Source organism: Malaya genurostris, chromosome 3 (assembly GCF_030247185.1).
Source record: "Malaya genurostris strain Urasoe2022 chromosome 3, Malgen_1.1, whole genome shotgun sequence".
Lineage (NCBI taxonomy): Eukaryota > Metazoa > Arthropoda > Insecta > Diptera > Culicidae > Malaya > Malaya genurostris.
Window position 1 is genome coordinate 35,296,904 of NC_080572.1, and position 24,175 is coordinate 35,321,078.

At 36.0% G+C, this 24,175-nt stretch overlaps 1 protein-coding gene across 12 annotated transcripts in view; it reads right to left on the reverse strand.

Annotated features, from left to right (window-relative positions):
- The window catches only part of LOC131435488 (uncharacterized), a 682,557-nt gene that overhangs the window by 101,347 nt on the left and 557,035 nt on the right, over nucleotides 1-24,175 (reverse strand). For all 12 annotated transcript variants that reach the window (XM_058603427.1, XM_058603419.1, XM_058603426.1 and 9 more), the window contains one exon: nucleotides 10,313-10,764. In XM_058603427.1, coding sequence (XP_058459410.1) covers nucleotides 10,313-10,754 — 442 coding nt within the window. In that variant the 5' untranslated portion in view covers nucleotides 10,755-10,764. The remainder of the gene's footprint in view (nucleotides 1-10,312; nucleotides 10,765-24,175) is intronic.

Below are 24,175 nucleotides of genomic sequence, written 5' to 3' on the forward strand. Positions count from 1 at the left end.
TGTATAACATTGTTGCTGAGTTGCATTTTTTGCAATTTCTCATGGTAAAGGACCATGTGATGCACTCGGGGGTAGTTTAAAGCGAATGGCACGACGCGAAAGTTTGGCTAAACTACATGACCACCAAATCACAACTGCAAAATAATTATATGAATGGGCAGAGCAGAGACTTCGAGATGCATTCACGACCATGTCTTTTTGTTACGTGTCACAAGAAGAATATGAACGGGGTGTGACCGAGTGAAGTACTGTTTATAAGGATACCAAAATGATTCCAGGCACACAAAAATACCATCCTTTCATTCCGATTTCAGAAACCACAATCGTCACAAGACTGTATTCAAATGACGATGCACGTTGTACTCATACAATTTTCAAAAACTTAAAACCATAAATATAATTAAGAATTCTTCATGTACATGTAATAATTGTAGATATAGCAAGCAAAGAAACAGTTCATGGAAATATAAAAAATGGTGTTATAATTAAATACCCAAGTATATCAAGAACAGCTGCTTTTAGAAGAAAGGATATCATGAACAAATTTATTGCCTTTAAGCTTAAGTATAATATTCTACTGTTTAAATGATTATCTTTCAACGAGAACTTGAAATTTCGAATATATCTGTAAAGTGTTTTAGCTGTAACTTCATTTTTCAAAAGCCACGGATGGAATAGCCATCTATCTGTAGATATCAATAACAGCTTTAAAATAAAAACTATCAAAACATAATAAAAACCATGCTTTTTTTTATTTAACTTTTTCGGATTATTTTGTAATTAATTAGGAAAAAAATCAAAATTTTTTTTCAGTGTGTATTTTTTTAGACTGCCCAATCGATTCCCTACAACTTCTTCCTGAATGCCATTTTGTACAATTAACGATTTCCGAGTTACATCGATTTGAAAAAAGGCAATTTTTGTGAAATGCAAAAATCTGATTTTGTCACTTTTTCGTCTACTCATTCCAGGAATTGGTCAATTCTAGATGTTTTTGCGCATCTGCATAGTAACTTACAAATATACATAGTAGAATATTGTATTATAATAATTCAATTGCACTCAAATTTCCACTTCCCTTTCATGGTGACATGGCATTTGTCAACAAATGACATATTTTATACATTGCATATCGATGGATGATTTCATCACTATTTAGTAATGGTTGAAGAGCAGTTGGATAATGGATCTCATTTTCATACATTTCGTTATCGTCACTGTTAATGTTTTTAGTTGAGATATTGATTTTATTTTTGGAATTAACAGTTTGCATACTGAATAATATTTCTAGACCCAATGTACGAGTTTTACCAAAGTTGGGTATTTTCATCGATTTGAGAAGTATTTCTTATACATCTGAATATGATTGATATAGAATAGTTCAGAGAATCGACGTTTCTTGAGTGGTTCAAATGATTCAAAAGTGAATCTTTTGACGCGCATCAGAATGCCTTGAATATTGGAGAATGTATAGTTAAAGACCAGAACGCAAGAGAAGCCTTTTATCGATAAAGACGAAAATGTTCGTAGTTTTTTTATGAATGAGAAATTTCGTTTACCCCGCCTTAGTATATGCTTGTCGCCATCCAATTACCACTTAAAATTTAGAAAAATTCGTTCTATGCTAAAGAAGATAAAAAATTGTGTTGTCCCAGAATCTAGAAATTGTCACAAAGATGAGAAAAATATCGTCGGATAACTATTGTCGGCCAGTACGTCAGCAAAGGTTATCGTTTGGCAAATCAGGTTCGGTGAAAATTTAAAAGTTGGTGCTTATATAGAGAATGAACTAAAGGCCTTCTAAGCGTTTCATTTTGAACTGCTAAGTGACACAGCAGTTCAGTGTAAAGTGTTAGGCTCTAATGATGGCCAACCCTTTAACATCAATTAATAATTAGAGCAACTCATTAGTATTTCCATATAATTTACACTCTACAATTAATATCACACAGAAAAATACATATAATAAATTTCGGATAATTGTCCCTCATTCGATTTGAAGTTCAATTTTATTGTAGCATTGTATATTGGATTCTCAATCCCAAGTAAAAAAGCAAAGTCTTGACATTACATTCCTTTTGTGGAATTTGGCCTTTCTGTTTCAACAGACTTCGCAGCCGATTCTTAGCGTACAGAATCATTGCATGGCTAGTACTATGGATCTTACTGACACTAAGAATCCTTCCAGGTCGGGGCTCGAACATACGACAACTGGCTTGTAAGACCAGCGTCCTATGCATTGAACCGCCAACCCGGGACGATCAATCCCAAGGCGCTGTTCACAATTAGTGAGAATAATTGTAAAACTCAGGTTTACCATTTCCTAAGAGCTAGAACCACAATTTCAATACCTTAGTAATTGTGAGCACCATTCCTAAAAGCAGGTGGTATTCAGCTGGTCGAAATTGAATTTTGTTAATCGATGTTAATTTGATAAACTAAAAGTCATAAACTTCGATTTTGAAACGATGTCAATCGTCTATTCATCAAATCCGTTTCAAAAAACACATATTGTAAGGGTTTTGAAGGAATTTCAAGTCGCCATCTTAGATTTCAAAAATACCTCAAACATTGTTATCCGGAATCTACTTTTCAAACCCGTTTAAAAAAATGCTCATTTTTTAGTGGTTTCCATCAGAGCTTAAAATTGTCACGCATTCTCAATGGAAGAATCCAATCCAACAGCCTCATATTCGTTTTTTCACTCTCTCATTCGTAAATGACCGCATTCAAACAAACGAAGAGAGACGAAGCATTTTCGTACCTCATTGAAACAAAAGAGAGCATAACTAGTCACTCGTTCTTTTATGACAAGACTAAACCAACCTAACGTCAGCAGGGAGAATCAGTAGAATATCAATTCTCATTCTTTCATCGATATAATGAAAATCTGCAACTTTTGGCTATAAATAGTGTCTAAAATATGATAAATCGCAGTAATTACACCCCAGAATCTCTTTTGAAACCAAAACTACTATAGATTCGAGCACCAAATGATAAATTTCATTTTGAATCTGTCATTATCGATTAGCAAAGCTTTGGTTGAATATCGACACTGCACAGCATACGATTTTCACTGAAAACCGAAAACGACTGAAAGAGCAAATGAAAGAAAGAACGCAAATTTGAAACTACTGTTCCACTTATGTCGTTGACAGGACACGAATCTCATTCTCATAATTGGCAAGCGAAGCTGAGAGTGACATTTATTTAGAGTTAAAGGGAAGGAAAAGTGGAACGTGAAAAAGTGTAAAATAAAGTAACGTAAAAAAGTGTACGTTTCTTTTTCATTCAATGTTAGGAATAACTCTCTGACCTCAAACATTTTTGAGTCCAATCTAAAAGGTTTTTTTTGCGTTTTAGCATCGTCACTTTAAATAACGACTCAAACACTCAAATCAGACCCAGATGAAAATTTACAGCAACCTATGAGAGTATGATTTAAGTATGAAACAGTCATTTTTGAGAAATTAATGTTAGTTGCATTTTGGAATTTTGACCACAATTTACAATTGTCACCCCGGGTTGGTGGTTCAATGCATAGGACGCTGGTCTTACAAGCCAGTTGTCGTATGTTCGAGCCTCGACCTGGAAGGATTCTTAGTGTCAGTAGGATCCATAGTACTAGCCATGCAATGATTCTGTACACTAAGAATCGGCTGCGAAGTCTGTTGAAACAGAAAGGCCACATTCCATAAAAGGAATGTAATGCCAAGACTTTGCTTTTTTTACAATTGACAATTCCGAAGGGGGACATAAGACCTTCCGGAACCGGAAATCGGGAGTCGAAATAGACTAAGTCAATTCATTTGGCTATCAATTGGCAAGGTTTTTCGATTGGAATAGTTTTAAGATCAGTTTTGAAGATTTTTTTTCATTTTTATATCACCACTCTAAATGAAGAAATTTAATGTTTAACGCTCTTCACCCAGACAACTATTGAAATATTGAACATTAATTAGAGAAAATCGTTTCAGCCATCCCTTAAACAAATAATTTTTTCCCCTTTCTTAGTTTTCGATCACTATTACCAGGGCTTTCGGAATCGGAAACTGAAGACCGGCCGGTATTGCCTAGATCTATTTGTTTGGCCTTCAACTGTCAAGGCCTACCGATTAGAAAAGATTTGAGCTCAGTTTAGATTTTCGTTCCATTTTTTGTATTGCCGCTCTAAGTGACGGTATGGAATTTAGAATACACTTCACTCTGTAATTTCAGAACCGGAAAGTGGACCCATATTAAATACAGGAACTTCGTATGGAACCATAAGATCTCTCATTCGAATATGAGTTTGTAAAAATCGGTTTGGAAATCTCTGAAAAAAGTTTGAATCGAAAACACCATTTCTGAACAAGTGTAGGGCCAGTTTCCGCAAGTCAAATTTTCCACTTATTCTTCCTATATGAGGAAACACTGGGCACTCATTTGCTGATTGTTTGATACCGCAATGATTTCACTATCCATCAGTTTATATAACTTCTCAAATCGCTCAGTGATACTATTGAAGTCGATCAGTGGGTAAGTTAAGCTCACTAATGACGACGTTTAAAATTATGACGGCCAAATGCGGTAAGAACATTTGATAGAAATAGTATTTTTGGTTCACTTCAGTTCTATAATAAAGTTCAAATTTCAAAGAATCTTCGTTGTGTAAAAGTTGTAATTAATTAAAAGTTCTGTCAGAGGATTTCTGCATAATCAACAAAATTTTTTTCGAGGATTTGATGCATTTAAGGAACTTTCAAGAAAATCGACAATTGACATAATTCTATATACTTTACTATGTGATTTGCACCCAATACTTCGTGCTTCACTTTTTTAAATTTTGCTGCGAGACATGTTTTTGCATAATAAATCTCACTCCTTTTTAGCATAAGCAAGGAATTAAGCCAGAATTGGCGGTTCAATGCATAGGGCGCTGGTCTTACAAGCCAGTTGTCGTATGTTCGAGCCCCGACCTGGAAGGATTCTTAGTGTCAATAGGATCGTCGTAGTACTAGCCATGCAATAATTCTGTACGCTAAGAATCGGCAGTGAAGTCTGTTGAAACAAAAAGACCAAATTTCAAAAAAAGGAATGTAATGCCAAGATAAAAAAAAACCTGTTTTAATCCACCTAGTGGTGTAATGATGCCTTTCTCATTATCATTTTCTCCTGTATATTACACCAGAAATTCCCCGAAATACTACAATTTGAAAAAGTTTAGAAAATAGTTTTGAAGATTTCTGTTGCATAATACTACTACATTAATACAATACATTTGAATTAAGTTAGTGAAAATCTATTCAATCATATGTGAGAAAGTGAAGTGAGCTACATTTTATCATAATTGATTATTATTACCGGTACTCCCGGAACCGAAAGCTGAATATCGGCATAGTGATATTCGGTTTATTTAACCATACACTAACATGAACTATAAATTTATTTACGGTTCTCTATGACGATTTGAATTTTATAAAAAAAAATATACCGGACTCGTTTATTTGGTTACAGAGTCTCATAGTCTGCAAACTAGAGAAAATCACTAGCCAATATAAAAAGGTAGCTTATGAACAAAGTGTTCCTGAAATTGACATTTTCATACTGAGCACCCTATCTCTGGAACAAAGGGTTTGATCCGAATGAAAATTTGGGTATTCTTATGGTATCATAAGAACTACCAACTCTGGGGAAAGTGAGTGACATTATTCTCACATTTTTGTGTATATCACCCTGTAATTCCGGAACCAAAATCCGATCCAAATGAAATTTGGGAACTTTGTATGGGACCGTGAGATCTTTCATTTGCATCTTAGTTTATGAAAATCGGTTTAGCCATCACCGAGCAAAGTGAGTGACATTATTTTAACTTTTTTAATGCATGATTTTTGGTGCATATCACCCTATAATTCCGGAAGCGGAAATCGGATCCAAATGATACATCAAAAACTTTGTATGGGACTGTATGTATATGACATTGTGATTGTATAGCCATTCTATATGAGCATGCATTCCATTCATTATATATTCATGTATTCCAGACTACCTATGAAGTTATTTACCTGTTACTTATACGGGACGAACTAGTTTAAGCTTGCCTGAAAATATTGAACCAAAACTATCTACTAAAACCTTCATCTTCAAAATCTTGCATTTTCGCGACAAACCCCATTTTGAAGAATACCAAGACAACTATCAGATTGTTTGCTACTGTGACAAGGATCCAACTATTGCATTCCAGGTTTTCCTAAACCTGCCCCATGGTGTGTCGATGCTATTGTCCTTGCCACGTTTCTGCCTGTACACTTATCTCTTCCCGACTGTCAAACACTGATGAAATAAAAACAAACAGCAGAGCAACAAAACAATGGAATGGGCGGCAAACTGTTCTGCCAAAAAAATCGAAAACTCCATTTCACCCATGGATAACCGAGTGAAGCAGAAGAACACTCCCCATCACACCGATAAGCGGGTCTGACGACATGTGAGTAAATCGGAGATAGCAGCTACGGTCCGATCTCTCTATGACTGGGGATAAAAGTTTCATTTCTGCTTGTCTGCAACTCTTGACAGTTCGGACCGGTTTATGGTCGGGATCTGTTTCGTCTTCAGGTTCAATTTCAATCCTGGGTTTTCACCTTCAATTCGGACCAACCTCGTCCTGGACCGTGACTGCCTTTGACTTTTAGTGCATGCAGCAGAAACTTTTGTTCTATGGTTCGGTGGTGCTCTTCATTCAGACAATGTTTACCCTGCAAACTTATACACTGGTATTGCGGGAGAGAGCAATGCAAAGAAATAAATATTAGACTTACTCGGGGCTAATTGAATTGGTCACATGACTAACAGACAGTTTTAAGATGGACTTTTCCCCACCGAGGGGAATACTTTTTTTCGTGATGAACCAGAATACCCTTGATTGGTTTCCCAATATAAAACTAAGCGTTTCAGCAGCATAACGTCTTATATAATGCGAGCATGTCTACTAATCCAAATTTATGAATTTAATGCAATTCAATTATGATCCGAAAGAATGGTATGGCCACTTTCCTTTTAACTGACCCCTCATCAACGTAATTCTTTCTGCTCTGAAGCTACTGAACAGCAAAAAAAAAACAAGAACTTCGAACCGACAGAAGCACAGCACAGTAAACTTATCTCTCAGCTCAAATAACAACCTTAGCATTATTAAACCTACTTAACAGGGAAGTTCTCTCCTCGTTGAGTCAATTTAAATTCATACCGGAAAAATACAGGCAAAGAAAAAACGGACCGTTGTTAGCGTGACTTTGGCTCTAGTCGCCAATTTCTAGTCTCAAATCAGTGGATAAGCGCCGGAGCACGTGAACAGAACAAATCTTACCCTCATTCATCTAATGCCGCAAATGTTCCTTTCTGAATACTGGTTTGAAAAACATAAAACGTGGTTCACTTTTCCAGACGTCAGAAGTTGAAAATGTGGTCAAAGAAAACATTCATCAATTTGGAATCAAACTACTACAACAAAAGGTTGTTTTTACCCGTTCATAAATTTATTTTAAAACGCTAAGGTACAAATATTTATTGCATATTTCTAAATGATTCCACTGCCATTTTCATTAGTCAGCCAAAAAGATCACTCCTCGTTAGATAGACAAAAACATCCCACTCAAAATAAAAGTCAAAAAATAAATCAGGAGAATTACGGTTGGTGAATATTAATTTCCAAATATACAGAGGGCTGTCTCCACCAAAATGCGACGGATTTCGTACTCAATGGTAAATAAGGTTTCGAGCACCGGCAGAATAGGTAGAACAACTGTCCCTGACTGGCTTGGTTCAAACGCTTTCGTGTTTGTAAGAGTATAAAAATTATTGAATGGCGGTAAGATGTAAGAATTGAACGATGTTCTTATAAACTGGGGGAAACTGAGTTTTCATGATTTAAGCAAATAATGAAACGGAATAAAATTGGTGGTGATTATTGAAAAAGTTGAAAGGCCTGGAAGGATTATAAAAGAAGTATTCGATAAAAATGGAACTCCTGAAATATTAATAAAAACCAGTTTTGATCCACTGTGACGTAACCATGCTTTTTTCATATCAATCACATTCCCATGAATATTAAATTAAAATATCTAAATTAATATTTCGATTACACTTCATCCTGCAACTCCGCTAGAGGAAGTCGGCACCAAGTAGAATTTCAATCTATGAGACTATATGACCTTTCATTTGAGCCGAAGCTTGTGAAAACGAGTTCAACTGTCCCAGAGAGTCCCGAGGTGAGTTATTTGAATCAAAATTTCCAATCAAAAATCAGTTCCATTTTGATGCTTTCAATCATTATTTCCAGTACTTCCGGAATCGGTATGACCGGAATGAGTTTGGATAGTTTTTCTATATGGGAAAGGCAAAATCCAGAAAAATTGAGGAAATCTAATTCAAAGAGTATATAGCCTTTAAGCTTCACAGTTACTCAAACAGTAGTTCCAGTCATATCGTCATAAAAGGAATCGTCCGTTTAAAACATTTTTGTACTTCCAATCAAAATCAAGAACCGTCCCTCCAATCCCTCATATAAAAGCTTGGAATTGCAAATTGCTTGGAATTGTGTCTTTTGTGATAAGAACCTTCAAGGAGCAAGCGAAGGAAGCGGTTTTAGAAGTAGTCTAATGGACAATAAAATGGCTAAAAAGTGATGTCAATTTAAGATGTCGCTAAAAACTCCAAGGTCGGTTTTGTGGTGAAAACCATGAAGCGTGCCCTAGGGCTGAAAAGTCACCACTTGTGGCTGAACACCCAATTTAAATCTTAATAATCTAATTTTAACTCATATTCCAATAAATAGTTATTTAATAAAAAATGAAGCGCGTCGTGTTACAGGCTTACAAGGAGCAATAAGACCCAATCGAAAAGAAAAGCAAAATATTGGACCGAAATCCCGCGCTCGAAATCTTTACACGATATTGCTCCCCAAATCGTGTTGCATCGTAACGGATGACGAAACTTTCGTCAACGTCAACTTACTTGGCAGGTATATTTCTTTGTCATGTCTAAGTTTGATGTTCCGGAGGAAGTATGAAGTTCTAGAACTTAGTAAAAAAAATCTTGATTCGTCAAGCGAATTGCGAAAAAGTGGTGGTGGGCGCTTCCTTCATCTCTTCCGGATCAGTCTTAACGATGCGATTTACAGGGAATAATCTCTTAAAAAATTTTTCTTGTCATTCATATGGAAGCACAAAGGATCAACTCTCTTTTAGCTTGATCTAGCATCCTACCACTTGAATCGTACTGGAGTGGTACCGAGCCCACGTAGTCAACTTTGCGCCATAAGATATGACGCCACCAAAGTCACTGGGACCAATTGAAAAATTCTGGGAATTTATGAAGACGGCATTTTGTAAACATCCAAAAACTATTAACACAATGCTGTAGTTGAAAAAATTCTGATTAAAAATTGGTTGCACAGATTTTAATAAGTGGAGTGAAAAGGAAGGTGCGGTATTCGGAAGGGAGACGGAATTGGACACAAAATTTTTCGTAAATTATGTCAATAATAGTTTTCGGTTTTAGAGAACAACTTCCGAGTTTCATTTTTCAATGCTGTCAAATCAACGAACCTGTGTGACATAAAATCTGAACTCAGTGAAAACGTTTCCCTAAATAAGTGCGTGGTTCCGTAAAGCTGAATGAAACTGTATGCCAAATACCACATTCAATAGCTAAAAAATTCCAATACTTACGATGCCAGCCGATGCAAACAAAGCCGACAAAGCTATTTCTGGGTACCACGCTTGTGGTCGCATTGGTTCGTATACTTTAACGATATATGTGACCACAAGAGCACAGAAACAACTCCGGTCACACATAGTCGGCATTGTTCTGGAGGCCATAAAGTATACATCTAATATCCCGTCCCCCAGAACATGACACTGAACGCCCCCGTCAAGGTATCGTCATTCGATCCAAGAGCTTGAATTTGGAGTATGTGAGGCGAACTCCAGCAGCATAAAAGAACAGAATTGAGACTCATATCGGCTATAGCGTGGGTAGCCCACATTGTCATAAATGCTAAAGTACGGTTTCCGTGTCGAACCATATTTCGCGATTGAGGGTGGTCAACTTCATTTCAATTCCGTTGAGGTTAGTTTCCACATTTATACCTAGATGTTGTAATTCCATTACTAGACAGTCTAAAATTTGGTATAGTGAATAGTGCGCTAGACGGAAATCTAACAACTTGAACATCCGTTTACTGCAAATAAGTTCCCAGGCGCATCCGATAGATCACAAAAAGTGAAACTCGCCCTACCAGCCCAACCCTAAAAGTTAATCGAATCGCACTCACCTGTGCAAAATTTCGGTTCATCGCTTCTATCGAGACAATCAAAACTGCCATCGCAAAATTTTGCCGACGAAATGCAGGTCCCGTTTCCGCATCGAAACTGTGCCAAATTACAACGAACGCCTGTTGGAGTCCCGTTCGAGCTACCTTGACTACCGGACGCGGTATTCGATACTACATTGTGGTGGTTGTTGTTGTTGTTGTTGTGGCTATTGTTGTTATTGTTGCTATTCCGTGCAGCCAATGCCGCCACTATCGACGCTGACGACAGCGAGGCAATCGCTTGGGACGTCGAACGTTCGCGTCCTGACCGGGATGTTGTAGGTCCACCGGTTCCAACGCTCCCCCCGCCGTTGGATCCATTTCCACTGTTGGAATCTACCGTCGGGAGCCGGTAACTTAAGAGCGCAAGTAGCAGCGCAATTAAGTATTTCCACTCATCCATCCGAGAATTTCTGAAACGGGAGCAACAAATAATTTCATGTTAGAGCAACATTCAATTGGGCTATTCCTTTTGAAATTGGGTTATTCCTTTTTGAGCTGAAACGATGTCAAGTTACAACAGTTTTCTGATGTGGATGTTCGAACTTAATTAAACGAATGATTCAAAAGTTATCAAATCTGGAATCATCTCTAAATACGAGCTTGGGATGTGCATTTATATTAATGTGGAAGAGCATGCTAGTAGTAGTGGAAGTAGTTACATGTAAACATGTAAACTCAGAGATGGCTGAACCAATTTCGACAATCTTGCTTTAATACTGCAAAGAGTTCATTGAGCAAGTTCGGGAGTCTAATGATGCACATTTCCAGTACCGCCGTTATAACCAAAAAAGAACCATAACCGACAAACTGAACTATTTCATATTCGTTTTGGACAATCTCCGGCTCGTTTGGATGCTTATTGATCAAATTCCAATGTATTATTGCTGATACTTTTGGTTCCGGAAATGTCGTACGTACGTCATACTTTTAATGTAAACGTTTCCACGTTTAATTTGTTTCAAAAATTTTGATTACAACAAAAAAGCACTGTCACATCAATAGGTGGATTAAAAAGCGGTTTCACGTGTCCAGTTACACAGAATATTTCATAGGTCGTCAAAAGGTGAGACAACTAAGTGCTGACAAGTTTCAAACTCATGCCTCCCCGTGTGTTTATGATGTCATTTAATCAACAGAAAGATTGGGTGCTATCGTCTTCTGCGTTAGTACACGGAAAGACCGAAATCAGCATTTTAGCGAAAAAATTAGTTGATTTTCTGATTTTAGTTAGTTATTTTTCGAGACAACTAAAAAAGTCCAACTTTTGCCAATTTAGATTTTTCAATTCTAATTCCCTTAAAATTTATAATAAAATATTTGTTCAAATGGCTATTTTTTTAGTTGAATTCAGCAATTAAACGTGCTGTCATTTCTTAGCTAAGGCACACTTTATTTCCATTCAACTAATTTTTTAGTGGAATTAGAGAAATTAAACGTTGTTTTCAACCAACATAAATGGTTGAATTGGTTTCTGCAATTTGCAGTTATATATCGCTCTGTCACCGAAAAAACGTTAACACCGTAATGACTACTAGCCACTAGATGGCACACTACTACCGAAAAAAAATTTCACTCGCGGTAGTCTTTTCTATATTAGCAGGTATAAACACAATGTTGTATTGGAGAAAAAGACATAAGCGAAACATAAACTTTGAAAATTTTTCTTCTAAATCGCTGTTTTCTTCATTCGACTTCGCGAAATCAATTCTTTCACTGAAAACTTTGAGCACTCGGAAAACAAAAACCGAATACAAGTAGTACAATACAAGTAGTGACATATACAATTAGAGTGCAACATTCGAAACTCACTTCACTGTTCCGCGTGAAAACATTATTACTCACAATCGCTTCAAATGCGCACAAATTCTGAATAAACACACTTTCCACTAAGAGTTCACATCATTTTTACATATCGGTTTAGAAATTTATATATGGATATATCGTAACACATGCGAAAAACATCTAAACAATTTTCAAGCAGTTTCAACAAGACTGTCCTTTTTAGCTTTTTAATGGATTGTTAATGAAATTTTAATTTTAATGGATTGTTTTGATTTGACACTTCTCCTTTGAGTTTTTGTGCTAATAAACTTGTTAATAAAACCAATTTCATTTTTGTTTTTATTGTGCTGTCCTTCAGTAATGATGATGATAGTTAAATAGAAACAAATTTTCTGATTTTAATAACAAAATCAGTTGTCAATGAGAATTTCCTGTTGGATTGAAGTATTGCTGGTTTGTGTCCAGGATATTAGCCAACTAAACTCATTCTCTAAAAATAAGCATTTTTTTCAGCAAAGTAAATTCTCAATTTTAACTAATTTTATAGTTATTTTTAAAATTTTGTTGTTAAAATAAACTAATTCAAAAACAGTAATACGAATTAGGCGCAGAGCTAATTTCGGTCATTTCTTGTAGCAGTGTGAGAGGGTGCGAATTGGTTTGTATGTAATAACACATTTTAAATGCGAAATTTATTAAAAACCCTTCAAATATTTCGGCTTGACATTTATTGTTTGAGCGCATTTAAACTTGTCAATTCAATTTTAAATTGGCTTTCATATATCCATAGTTTTTGTCAGCTTGTATTCTTGAAAACCGGCAGGAAATCTTTTTGCTCTCGTGTATAAATATTTTTATCTTAATATGGAAGAATTCATGTGTGTTATGATTAAGAGTAGATGATTTAATGTTATGATGCATTCGATGAATGTGGGGAAATCATCTCTTTGGCCACATCAACACGACGCTGTTTTTGAATGAAATTCCACATTTTTGGCACCAGCCGAGAAGCGACGCGTTTCAAACCCAAAACATCAGTTAAAATGTGTTCGGCTGATCCATAAGAGATGCCCAACAACACAGCAATCTCTCTAATCGGTACAGAACGATTTTTCAACACGATTTGCTTCGCCAATTCAATGTTTTCTTCAGTAACAGATGTTGTTGGGCGGCCAGGGATCTCATCATGATCCAAGCTTGTACGACCACCTTTGAAGCGTTTATACCACTCGTATGCCTGTGTTTTTCCTAGACACGATTCACCAAAGGCCTTTTCTAACATTTTCAACGTTTCGGAATACTTAAGTCCATTTGCAACACAAAGTTTGATGCACGCACGTTGTTCTAAATTTTCATCCATAATAAAAATCGTACGATATGCGTCAAAATTTGACAGAATGTGTATAAAAGTGTTGCCAACGTTGAGAGAATAAATGTTTACCGATTGGAAAGCGCGAGAATTTTAAAATGAAAATTCCGGTTCATTTTTGATCATAAGGTATATGCATATAAAAGTCCAAAATTTGATTCCGGATCTAAAGAATGGTTAGAGTAAAACATGCTTAATCCACCTAGCAGTGAGATGATACCTTTTTTTATCAATCCGCATGAATATTCTTTGATGCTTCAGTTCTCACGACATTATTTTAATGACCGTTGGTCTAAGCAGCAGTTTTAGATTTTAATCACTCATTATTCCAGAATCGGAAGTCAGAATCGGATAAAATTCTCCAATTTTGTATGGGACCATAGGTCTTCTAATTTGAAATTTTGTTTATGGAATTCGATTTGGCCTTTTTGAGAAAACGATTGAGCTTCGAGAAACGATTCGATACTGGAACCGGAATTCGAAAACCGGGTAGCCGAATCCAGTTAAATTGACCTGAGACAAAATATGTTTTCAGACTTAGATTCCGCACGGTAATAGCTATCTAACAAGCCATAGATTGTTAAAATCCGTCCATTTTTAACGGAGATATCGAAATTTTTGTGTAAACGACTTTTTTCCCTATTCCAGCAGTAGGATTTTTGAGCGCTGTAAAACAAAGAAATGCTTGGGAGCAACGGAAAACACGATTTTTTATACTGTTACATACAATTGTTTCTAAGTACCAAAAAGACTGTGTACAGCATCCTTTTTCATGACATTTAGCCTCGGACCGATTTTAGCACGGCTCATTTTTGGCAACATAATCGTTCGAATATGACATATATAAACCATATGATGGCAGATTTTTTTTTAATTATGTTGTTTTAAACTACTTACAGCAATAAATGCTGGAAGAACATAACATCCATATACCATTCGAATCAGTTCGTCGAGATCAGCAAATGCGTGTGTGACAAATAATTTCACTCAATTTTCTCGGAAAATTTCTTTTTTAGAATTCCGGTTCCAGTATAAGTTTTAGAATTTCGGTTCCAGTATAAAATCGTTTCTCAAAGCTTAATCGTTTTCTCAAAAAAGCCTAATCAAATTTCAGAAACAAAAATTCAAATTAAAATAAACTTATATACAAAATTAATTAATTTTATACATACATACAAAAATTAATTAATTTTATCCAATTTTGACTTCCGGTTCTCGAATTACATGATGATGAATTTTTAAAATTTATACCGATATAGAAGATGACAATCCCGAAAAGCTTCAAAGTTGGACTCAAAACTGTTGTAATTTATTCGTTATATGGCCATACGAATCGGTTTGGGTTATGCTGGTTCCTGAATACCGGCTCTGGAAGTAAGTGGAACTTACATATTATGGCATGTTTAATCGATTATCACACTTCTAGATTCAAATTCGATCCGATTTGCAGTTTCGACATTACAGAGTAATGAGTGATTAAAATCTCAAATTGTCGCTTAAAACGACGGTCATTAAAATAATGTCATGAAAACTTAAACACCGAAGAATATTCATGCAAAAAAACATGCGGATTGATAAAAAAAAGGTATCATCTCACTGCTAGGTGGATTAAACACGTTTTTACTTATTTATTCATTTATTTTCCATCTGACCTATGTTGGTTTTCATGAAATAGTGTATGGATGGGAAAAGCCCATTTGAAAATCAGCAATCTTTTCAAATGCGCGCAAAAACCCATAATCTTTTCTACATTTTCACAGACATACATGCTTACATAAATACATTTTCACAATGTTACATAAATATATTTTCATAATTTTAAATAAATAATAACTAATTGAATAACATATTCGTGTTTTAAAATTCGTCAGGTCTAAAAAGCTTATTATCTATTGAAGTCTCTTAAGCCTATTTTTGAAAACGGTACTAGACACGGAGAATTCAAAATGGTCATACACACTATTAAATACATAACACATCGCCCTGATCGGTTCATTCTGACCATACTCTGTAAGTTGAAAATCGAGCCTCAAGAAATTACACGCTCTAAGGCTTTTCGGAGGAACATTAATATGTATTTGGGAGAGAATCTCCGGAGCATCGATTTGTCCACTTAGTAATTTTGCTATAAATACCGCTCTGAGTATGTTCCTTCGTTTGGCTAGTGTGCAAACTACAGAGCAAACAACAGCGATCGGTGTATGGTGGCAATTCTAATGGATTACGCCAAGGCAGAGATCTAAGAGCAAATCGGAGAAATAGCGCTTGTACTGCTTCGATTCTATTGATCCAGACGCTCACGTATGGGCTCCAAATATGTACTGATGCTTCGAAGACAGACCGAACTAGCGAATAATAATATAATGGTCGCAAGCAATACGGAAACGATAAACTCTTTGGCGATCCTTACAATGAAACCAAGGTTTCTATTTGCCTGAGCTATTATATGAGCGTAATGATGTATAAATGAAAGTTGAGAATCAAGATGCACGCCGAGATCTTTGAAGACTGATACTCTTTGAAGTGTTTCACCAGAGATGCTGTAGTTCCAAAGTATTGGATTTTTCTTACGTGTAAAAGAAATTACCGAGCATTTAGACACACTTATAGTCAAGAGGTTGAGATTGCACCAATTACAGAAATTGTTTAAGTACCGCTGAAGTTCCTCGCAATCTTCTGTTGATCGTAACAGAACAAATAATTTCAAATCATCCACAAGAAATAATTTCAAATGTATCCTGGTGTTGTGACGAAAGAAACGTCATTGAAAAATAGCAAAAATAGTAATGGACCGAGGTTGCTTCCTCGAGGAACACCCGACATATTAATGAAGTTGTATGACTCAATGTTTCCAAGCTTTACAGACAGAACTCGGTCTTCGAGGCAGCTTTTAGGTCTGTGTATATTGTGTCTACTTGTGATCCAGTTCCCATATTTTTAATACAATAAGAACAGAATTGTGTCAGATTGGTGATAGTCGATCTATTTGGGAAAAAAACCCATGTTGATCCTTCGAGATATACGACTTTGTTTCACGAAATAGGACGTCTTCTACTAAAATCTCAAGTAGCTTAGATCCGGCACAGAGTGAAGTTATAACTCGGTAATTTGTAACATTTTGCTTGTCTCCTTAAGACATGAAACATAAATGATTTTTTCCAGTTCAAATGAAATCGTGACTGCGACAATGATAGGTTGAAAATTATTCTGAGATGTGCACACAATGCTCTTGAACATCTTTTCAGTGTTATAGATGGAATCCCATCTGGCCCTGCCGATGTAGAGGATTTCAACTTGGTAATTGCCACCATAATATCCTCATCAGGAAAACGAATATTGTCGACATGTATAACACTTCGGGGTACGCTTTGTAGGCAACATTCTACCTGAGTTAGCCGAATCGGAGTTGAACACACTCGAGAAGTGTTTTATAAATAGATTACATATGTCACTTATGGTGTTTGAAGTTTCATTTTCAAGGAACATACAGAAAGGAAGTCCATTCTCTTTGCGTTTACCATTAACAAAAGACCAAAATTGCTTTGGATTCCGTTTCAAATTTCACTGAGTTCCTTCCACGTGTTTTGAGTAGAGAAAGCGGTTATACGATCAATAGTTGTTACTGGCTTGAGAAAAATCTCTTTTTTGTAATTTTGTTCCGTCGACTTGTGTAACGACGAAGTGCAGCCGCTCTTAATCTTTTGAGATTACGTAGGTGTCGATTGCTCCAAGGTGATTTCAAACGAGAACGGGGCGTAGGGACATGCAACATGAAGGGCGTAGCGACATGACCCATGAAGAGTTGTCTTAAAACATTGGAGAAACTGTCTACAGCAGCATCCACATCGGTAGCATTATCAAGAATAGAGTCCCAGTCGATTATACGGAGTGCGTTGTTAGGCCCGAAAAAGTCAGTTTTAGAAAAATTGAACAACCTATTTTCATGCACCTCATCAAAACGAACTAGTTGAGGACAAATCAAAGTAGCAGAAAGCGGAGGATGATTTTTGTCAACAGCAACCAATGGCTCAAGTGCTTCTGATGCACTCCCTGCCCCTGTCTGTCGTCAATATAATTGAGCATAATACAATATAATATAATATAATATAATTCAATATAACATAATATAGTATAATACAACTACAGAGAACAGACACCCAAACTAGTATAAACTTTTTCAAAAAGCTGTGTAAAGCATACAAGTAAAATCCGTTGAAAATCCCCGTTGCACACGACTTTGCACGCATGTATGTCTGTTGGATATCTGTTCTCTGTGATATAACATAATATAAAATAATATAATATAGCACAATATAATATGCAATGCTGTATAATACCAATGCTGTATAATACCATACAACATAATATAACATAACAAAATTTAGTACAAGACGATAATATATGAAATAATATACTATGATAAATAATACACTTTAGGATGGGCTTCAACCTACAAGCCATTTCGCACCCTCTCATTCTGCTACTAACGCAGAAGGCGATAGCACCCAGTCGACGCCGTTCTATTGACCAAATGCCATCATAGTAGCTCGGGGAGGCATGAGATAGGAACTAGTGAGGACTTAGTTATCTCACCATTTGACGACCTTTTCTAAAGTACCGGAAATAATGGTCACATACTCCAAATGGAACTAACTCACTTTTCTCAGAGACGACTAAAATGAATTTCATAACCTTAAATTCAAAAGAAAGGTCTTTTAGTCCCATACATTGTTATTAAATGGTAACCTGATTCAACTTCCGGTTAAGGACCTACACTGTGAAACGTGTTTAAAATTTGGAATTGTCATTTTGAAACGATTTTGTCTTTATCCTTTCTGTTTCTGGTTCCGGAAGACACGGAAATAGTGGTCAGAAATTCCAAAACAGAACTCTCATAATTTTCTCGGAGACTGCTAAACTGATTTCCAAAAACTTAGCTTTATACTTGATTTCGACTGGGGTGATAATCGTGGAAAACTGTAAAACGGCTGTCTCAGTCTTATAATACAAACGAATGTTGTTTACTGTCCGACGTTTCGGCCTTTGATGTAGGCCTTTTTCAAGGAAAACTGGAAAATTTATTGTGTTACATTGACAAAAACATAGAGCGTTGAACAAATAATACAATGTAAAAACTTACTAAAGTCTATCGTTTATAGTCAAAATTTGTCGATGTCTGACGCTACGTTGTCTGGTCAATTTTAGAACATGCTTAAAAATACTACGAGAAAATGGTCATTTACCTAAAAACTGAATCAAAAGTTATTTAAAAACAATTCTTACTATTGACTGCATAACAAATATTTTGTTTGCATAAATCATGTACAGTGTCACAACTACTTAGTTTAACGACTATTCTGAAGCTTTCATCATGGTGATCAAAAACAATGAGCTTATCAACGTTATTAAGTAACGTTATCGTTGAAAAAGCTCAGCAAAGTGCTGTGTAGAGTACGGTAGTATTGGTGTTTATCGGAGAGTTTTCATTTCTTATCGTATTTGATGGATTTGATAGAATGTAGAATACCAGCGTAAGTGGTGTTGAGGCCTTGTACATCGGTGCGATGATTAACTGTTTTAGTAGTATTGGAAATATGACACATTTCCAACAGAGGCAAAGCTGTAGATCGCAATGATCAATGATGAATTCAAACTACCTGCATACGAAGAAGTACTCAAGGTTCATGGTGTTAAAGAAAATGAATAGAAAAGCAACATCGACATAAGTCCTAAATAGCAGCAAAGCATATTGAAACCGACCAACAGATTCATTAGTGATGGAGAAGAGCGAACATCTGATGCCGAAAGACAAAGGATTCTCCATAGTAATTGCAGCTTGAATGGAACTCATTGTTGTCGGTAGCTACTATCCCGGGTGCCATTTCAAAACAACCGCACTCGCACCGCCTCGGCAGAACGAACAGCAGCTCCTCTATGTATTAACGCGCGTCATAGCAGTAGCAAAGCAATCATAATAATTTCTACGAGAACACTCAACGAAATGAGTATAGAAACATGGATTCAATTATGAAAATGGACAGGCTGACCTCCTTTTGGTTTTGATCCTCCGATAGAGGAAACCGGACGATGGGGGATGGGGTTTAATCGCGATTGTCGTAGGGCAATTCTTTCCATCCAAATTGTGACAAAGTTACACCAAATTGTTTTGTTGAATTGCTTTTTTATGCGATCATAAAGCACGGATTGGCTCCCGGAAAGAAGAAGTCAACAAACTGTGACAGTTGGAAGCGCTGTTGACAGTATTACGAGCCGCAATCAATTTCCGAAATCACAGAGTGTATCATTGTAAAAATAAAACAAACAGCATTCCTCTTGTAACACCGTTCATTAGCTATATCCCTTTTTGCTCTGCTTAATCACGTTCGATGACTTAAACATCAAGACATATGTAGTATCACTAGCCTAGTTAGAAAGTAGTTTGGAATCTTAGCTACCAGTCATATAATATCCTGGAGGCGCAACGTTTGCTCTAAGGGGCTCTAATTAATACATTGTGGTTTGCGAAACCTGATAGCACAAATCAATGCTCGATGGTGGCAAGTATGTCGTCGTGCTCACATCGCATCAACGCTGGATTTATTGAAGGAAAGAGCTAAAATGCCCACGTTCTCGGAAGGGAAAGGTGGTTCGCACAGTGCAGCCAGATTGGTGGCTCAACATGGACATATACTGAATGGCAAATTGAAAGTAGATGACTAGTCAAGCTAGAAATTGTTACCCATTCGCCTAGGCAAAATAATTCGTGTAAGGTTTATTTTGCCAGCTCTGTACTCAACAGCTTGTTTTTGTTTGCTCTCAGTTCACGTCTTCTATTAAAAACATCGCTTCAGCTCAGCCAATTTACTGGCCTCTACAAGCTCTCATTAACAACATATATCATATTATCAGATGAAAATAACCAGATGCAATGTATCATTTTCTACTAGTTTACAATCCTGATCCAGAAGGGATTCGCCGAAGCGTTGGTCGCAGTCATCCTCCTTCGGGTACAAACAGCGCACAGGGTTGGTGTGGTTGTTAATTTCGTTCCACTATTCCATAGTGTTTGAAGAATCTGCTACACCTCCCACTTTGCCTTTTTCCAACCACGATCGTTACCCGTGGATGTATTGTTTGTTCGGTTCAGCTTCTCCGAGCATTGAATTCATCTTATCGTTCATTACTAATAGGCTCAAAGATCGATGGTAAAATAATGAATATCCAACACCGACATGCCTGTAAACCATTTTGAAGGGTGATAAACAGTCATAAAGTTCATGGTTTCACAGCATCTTTGTATTTTCGGGCAACCTGGCGAAAGCAGCCAGTGACGGTAAAATCCGATCTCCTATCGCACCGGCATAATCAGAACATGGATACCAATTTAATTAGTATGATTGATTTTTCGCCTTCGCCCTCGACGACTTTGTGCGCGATTGTATGCGATTAGGTCTTTGATCGCGTTGTTTCTCGTTAATTGAATGATAAATATCTCAATGTGTACCTAATTGATTTTGGGTGCCGTACTGCCGCAGAAAAGCGGAACGAGTTAATGGATCTTGGCTGATACTGAAATCGGTTAACAGGATTGGCACCCTACGGATGGTTGTAATACGTCTCGTAAAAGTGGAAAAGGTGGAGTATTCCTCGAGTACATTATCCATCAGGTTGAGCTGAAATGTAATTTCAAGACTTTGGTGTGACTTTCGATAACTTCCTTAACTCGATACAGTGTTTTGCCAGAGACTTTTCATTGCCATTCATCGGATCTCATTAGCAAGCCACACAGCAAAAAATTATGAAATTTTCAGATGACGTAAATCCATATATGACACAATTCAGAAGAACGTAATTCGTAAAATGATTTAATTTCCCAAGAATGATTCGATTGTGAGCCAAACGTACCCCACTTTTCAAACAGATGTGAAAACTAACATGTTTCAGCAGTTAAAAATGTATCGAAATGCAATTAACTGTAAAAATGAGGCATGTTTGATGCTGGAGTATGTCGGTCTCAAAAGACAATAATTTACATGATTCTTTCTAGGTGTGCATAAAATCATACCTCCGCCCACAATGAACAAATTATATAATCTTTACTTCAAAATATTAGCACAGCTCTTCGAGTCACTAGCATTTCAAATTAATTTAAAAAAAAACAAGTACAGAATTAACGTCATCATGTGCCCGGACAAATTTTCTCAACGAGTAACGTTGGAACACACAGTATAGGAACCTATCGTATGCGTGATAAAGTTGGCACTATCGTATAAACAAGGTTCCCATTTCATACACTGCCTTGATTTTTGTTGCGTGCACGTAATACCGCTGACAGACATGTGATTCCCGTACAATGATTTCTGTACAACGTTGTACGCGTACAACGATGAGGTGACAGACATGTTTTGCGCACAGAATGAATGTACTGTGAAACGAAAAAACTCAAAATTTAGCTTAATTTCCCAGCTCCGATGATCGATAATATAGAAACCAAAAATTTTTGTGCTTTGAAGATTATTACTAGCAACTAATTTATGACAGATATAATCTTGTCTTTCTGTCTTAGCTATTAAACTATTTGTGTGTGAGTGTTCATTGGATGACAGTATCACTCATATCATTGTTTAAATGTAATTAGCATTAGAGAAAATTAGATGTTCATAATTTTGATGTTCTACCGTAACATTCACTGATAAAAAAATATATAAATATAGAATGGAGGAAATATGAAAGACTTTTAGAACTAATTTTCGGGACACGAGCACTATTTTTTTTCGCAACGATGCTGATTTCTACCAAAATGGTGATGAATCACTAAATTTTGTTTGTAAATCTTACCGACTTTTGCCAAATCCGCATGAATTTCAAGGTGTTCAGTCATAATTCCTTTTTAACCCGCATATTCACGATAAAAATAAGAGTGCATAAACTATTAAGATTGAGTCTCAAAATAGTAAATAAATCTAAGATATTATTAGTATGTAACCATCAGAAACGCCATGGCACACACATAATTCAGAAAAATTCTGTCAACTTAACAGTTTATTCATCACGAAATTTTCATAAAAAGGATTGTGTTCATCATAAAACTGAAAATAACTCACACTGAAAGACATGATTCGCTGTTCTCTCTATTCATACCCAAAATAAGACTCTTTCTAAACAATTTAAAAACAAGTTTTCTTTTCATCGAACGGCATTCAACCCGATGAAGACGAAGTAATAAGTAGATTTAGAGTTTCCAGAAGTGAATATAGGGGACCAATGTTATAAATGGAATTTCGATAGGTCATCAATAAACAGGATGATTAGACAATTGGTTTATTCATGTATTGGATATTTATCGTTTATTATTACCACATGTGCATTCAAAATATGAATCATTATGTTTTTAAATCCATTTCACAATAATCTTACTTGTTATTGAATAGAAAACAATTACTCAGTAGTGCTGATTTTTTGTACAAATATGAATAAATTGTTTTCCTTATTTGTATTTCAAAACTTCACCAAATAAATGAATATTTCTTGGTTTGACTGCTTTTTGAAAATATGCTACAAAGTATATAAGTTTTATGCCGCTTGTTAGCATTTTACCGAGTTTTTTTTTTCAAAATATGACGATGGTTGTTTATTATTTGATGCTCAGAAGAAGGAAATATTGTTTCATGAGTTCACCATCGCTCGCCAATGGCGCTGGTAGCAGTAAACAGTGATGTGATTTGGCGCAGTACAACGATGAATGACCGTAGTACGGAAATCACCGTTGTATCATGATGCTCGCGTGATACCACCGTGATTCAGGGTGACAGACATGTGATTTCATGGTGTACAGTGATACCGATATCACATGTCTGTCATAAGCATAAGCTATAACTCATACCATGCTAACATAAAAAATACATTTTGATTCTCCACACGGAACGACCGAAATCAACTCTGCGCCTAATTCGTATTACTGTTTTTGAATTAGTTGATTTTAACAACAAAATTTCCAATATAACTATAAAATTAGTTAAAATTGAGAATTTACTTTGCTGAAAAAACTCTTATTTTTAGAGAATGTGTTTAGTTGGTGAATATCCTGGACACAAACCAGCAATATTTCAATCCAACACGAAATTCTCATTGACAACTAATTTTGTTATTAAAATCAGAAAATTTGTTTCTATTTATCTATCACCATCATTACTGAAGGACAGCACAAAGAAAACAAAACTGAAATGGGTATTATTAACAAGTTTATTAGCCAAAAACTCATGAGAAGTGTCAAAGCAAAACAATCCATTAAAACGCTAAAAAGGACAGTCTTATTGAAACTGCTTGAAAATTGTTTTGATGTTTTTCGCATGTGTTCGATATATCTTTATTTAAATTTCTAAACCGATATGTTAAAATGTCGTAAACTGTTAGTGGAAATCGTATTTATTCAGAATTTGTGCGCACTTGAAGCGATTTTTTTTACGCGGAACAGTGAAGTGAATTTCGAATGTTTCACTCTAATTGTGACGAAGTTTTTTTGTATCTTCAAACCTTCCGAGCTGCGCCGTCCGGTGTACTACTTGTATTCGGTTTTTGTTTTCCGAGTGCTCAAAGTTTTCAGTGAGAATGAAGAAAACTGTTATTTAGAAGAAAAAAAAATTGAAAAAGATGTTTATGTTTCGTTTATG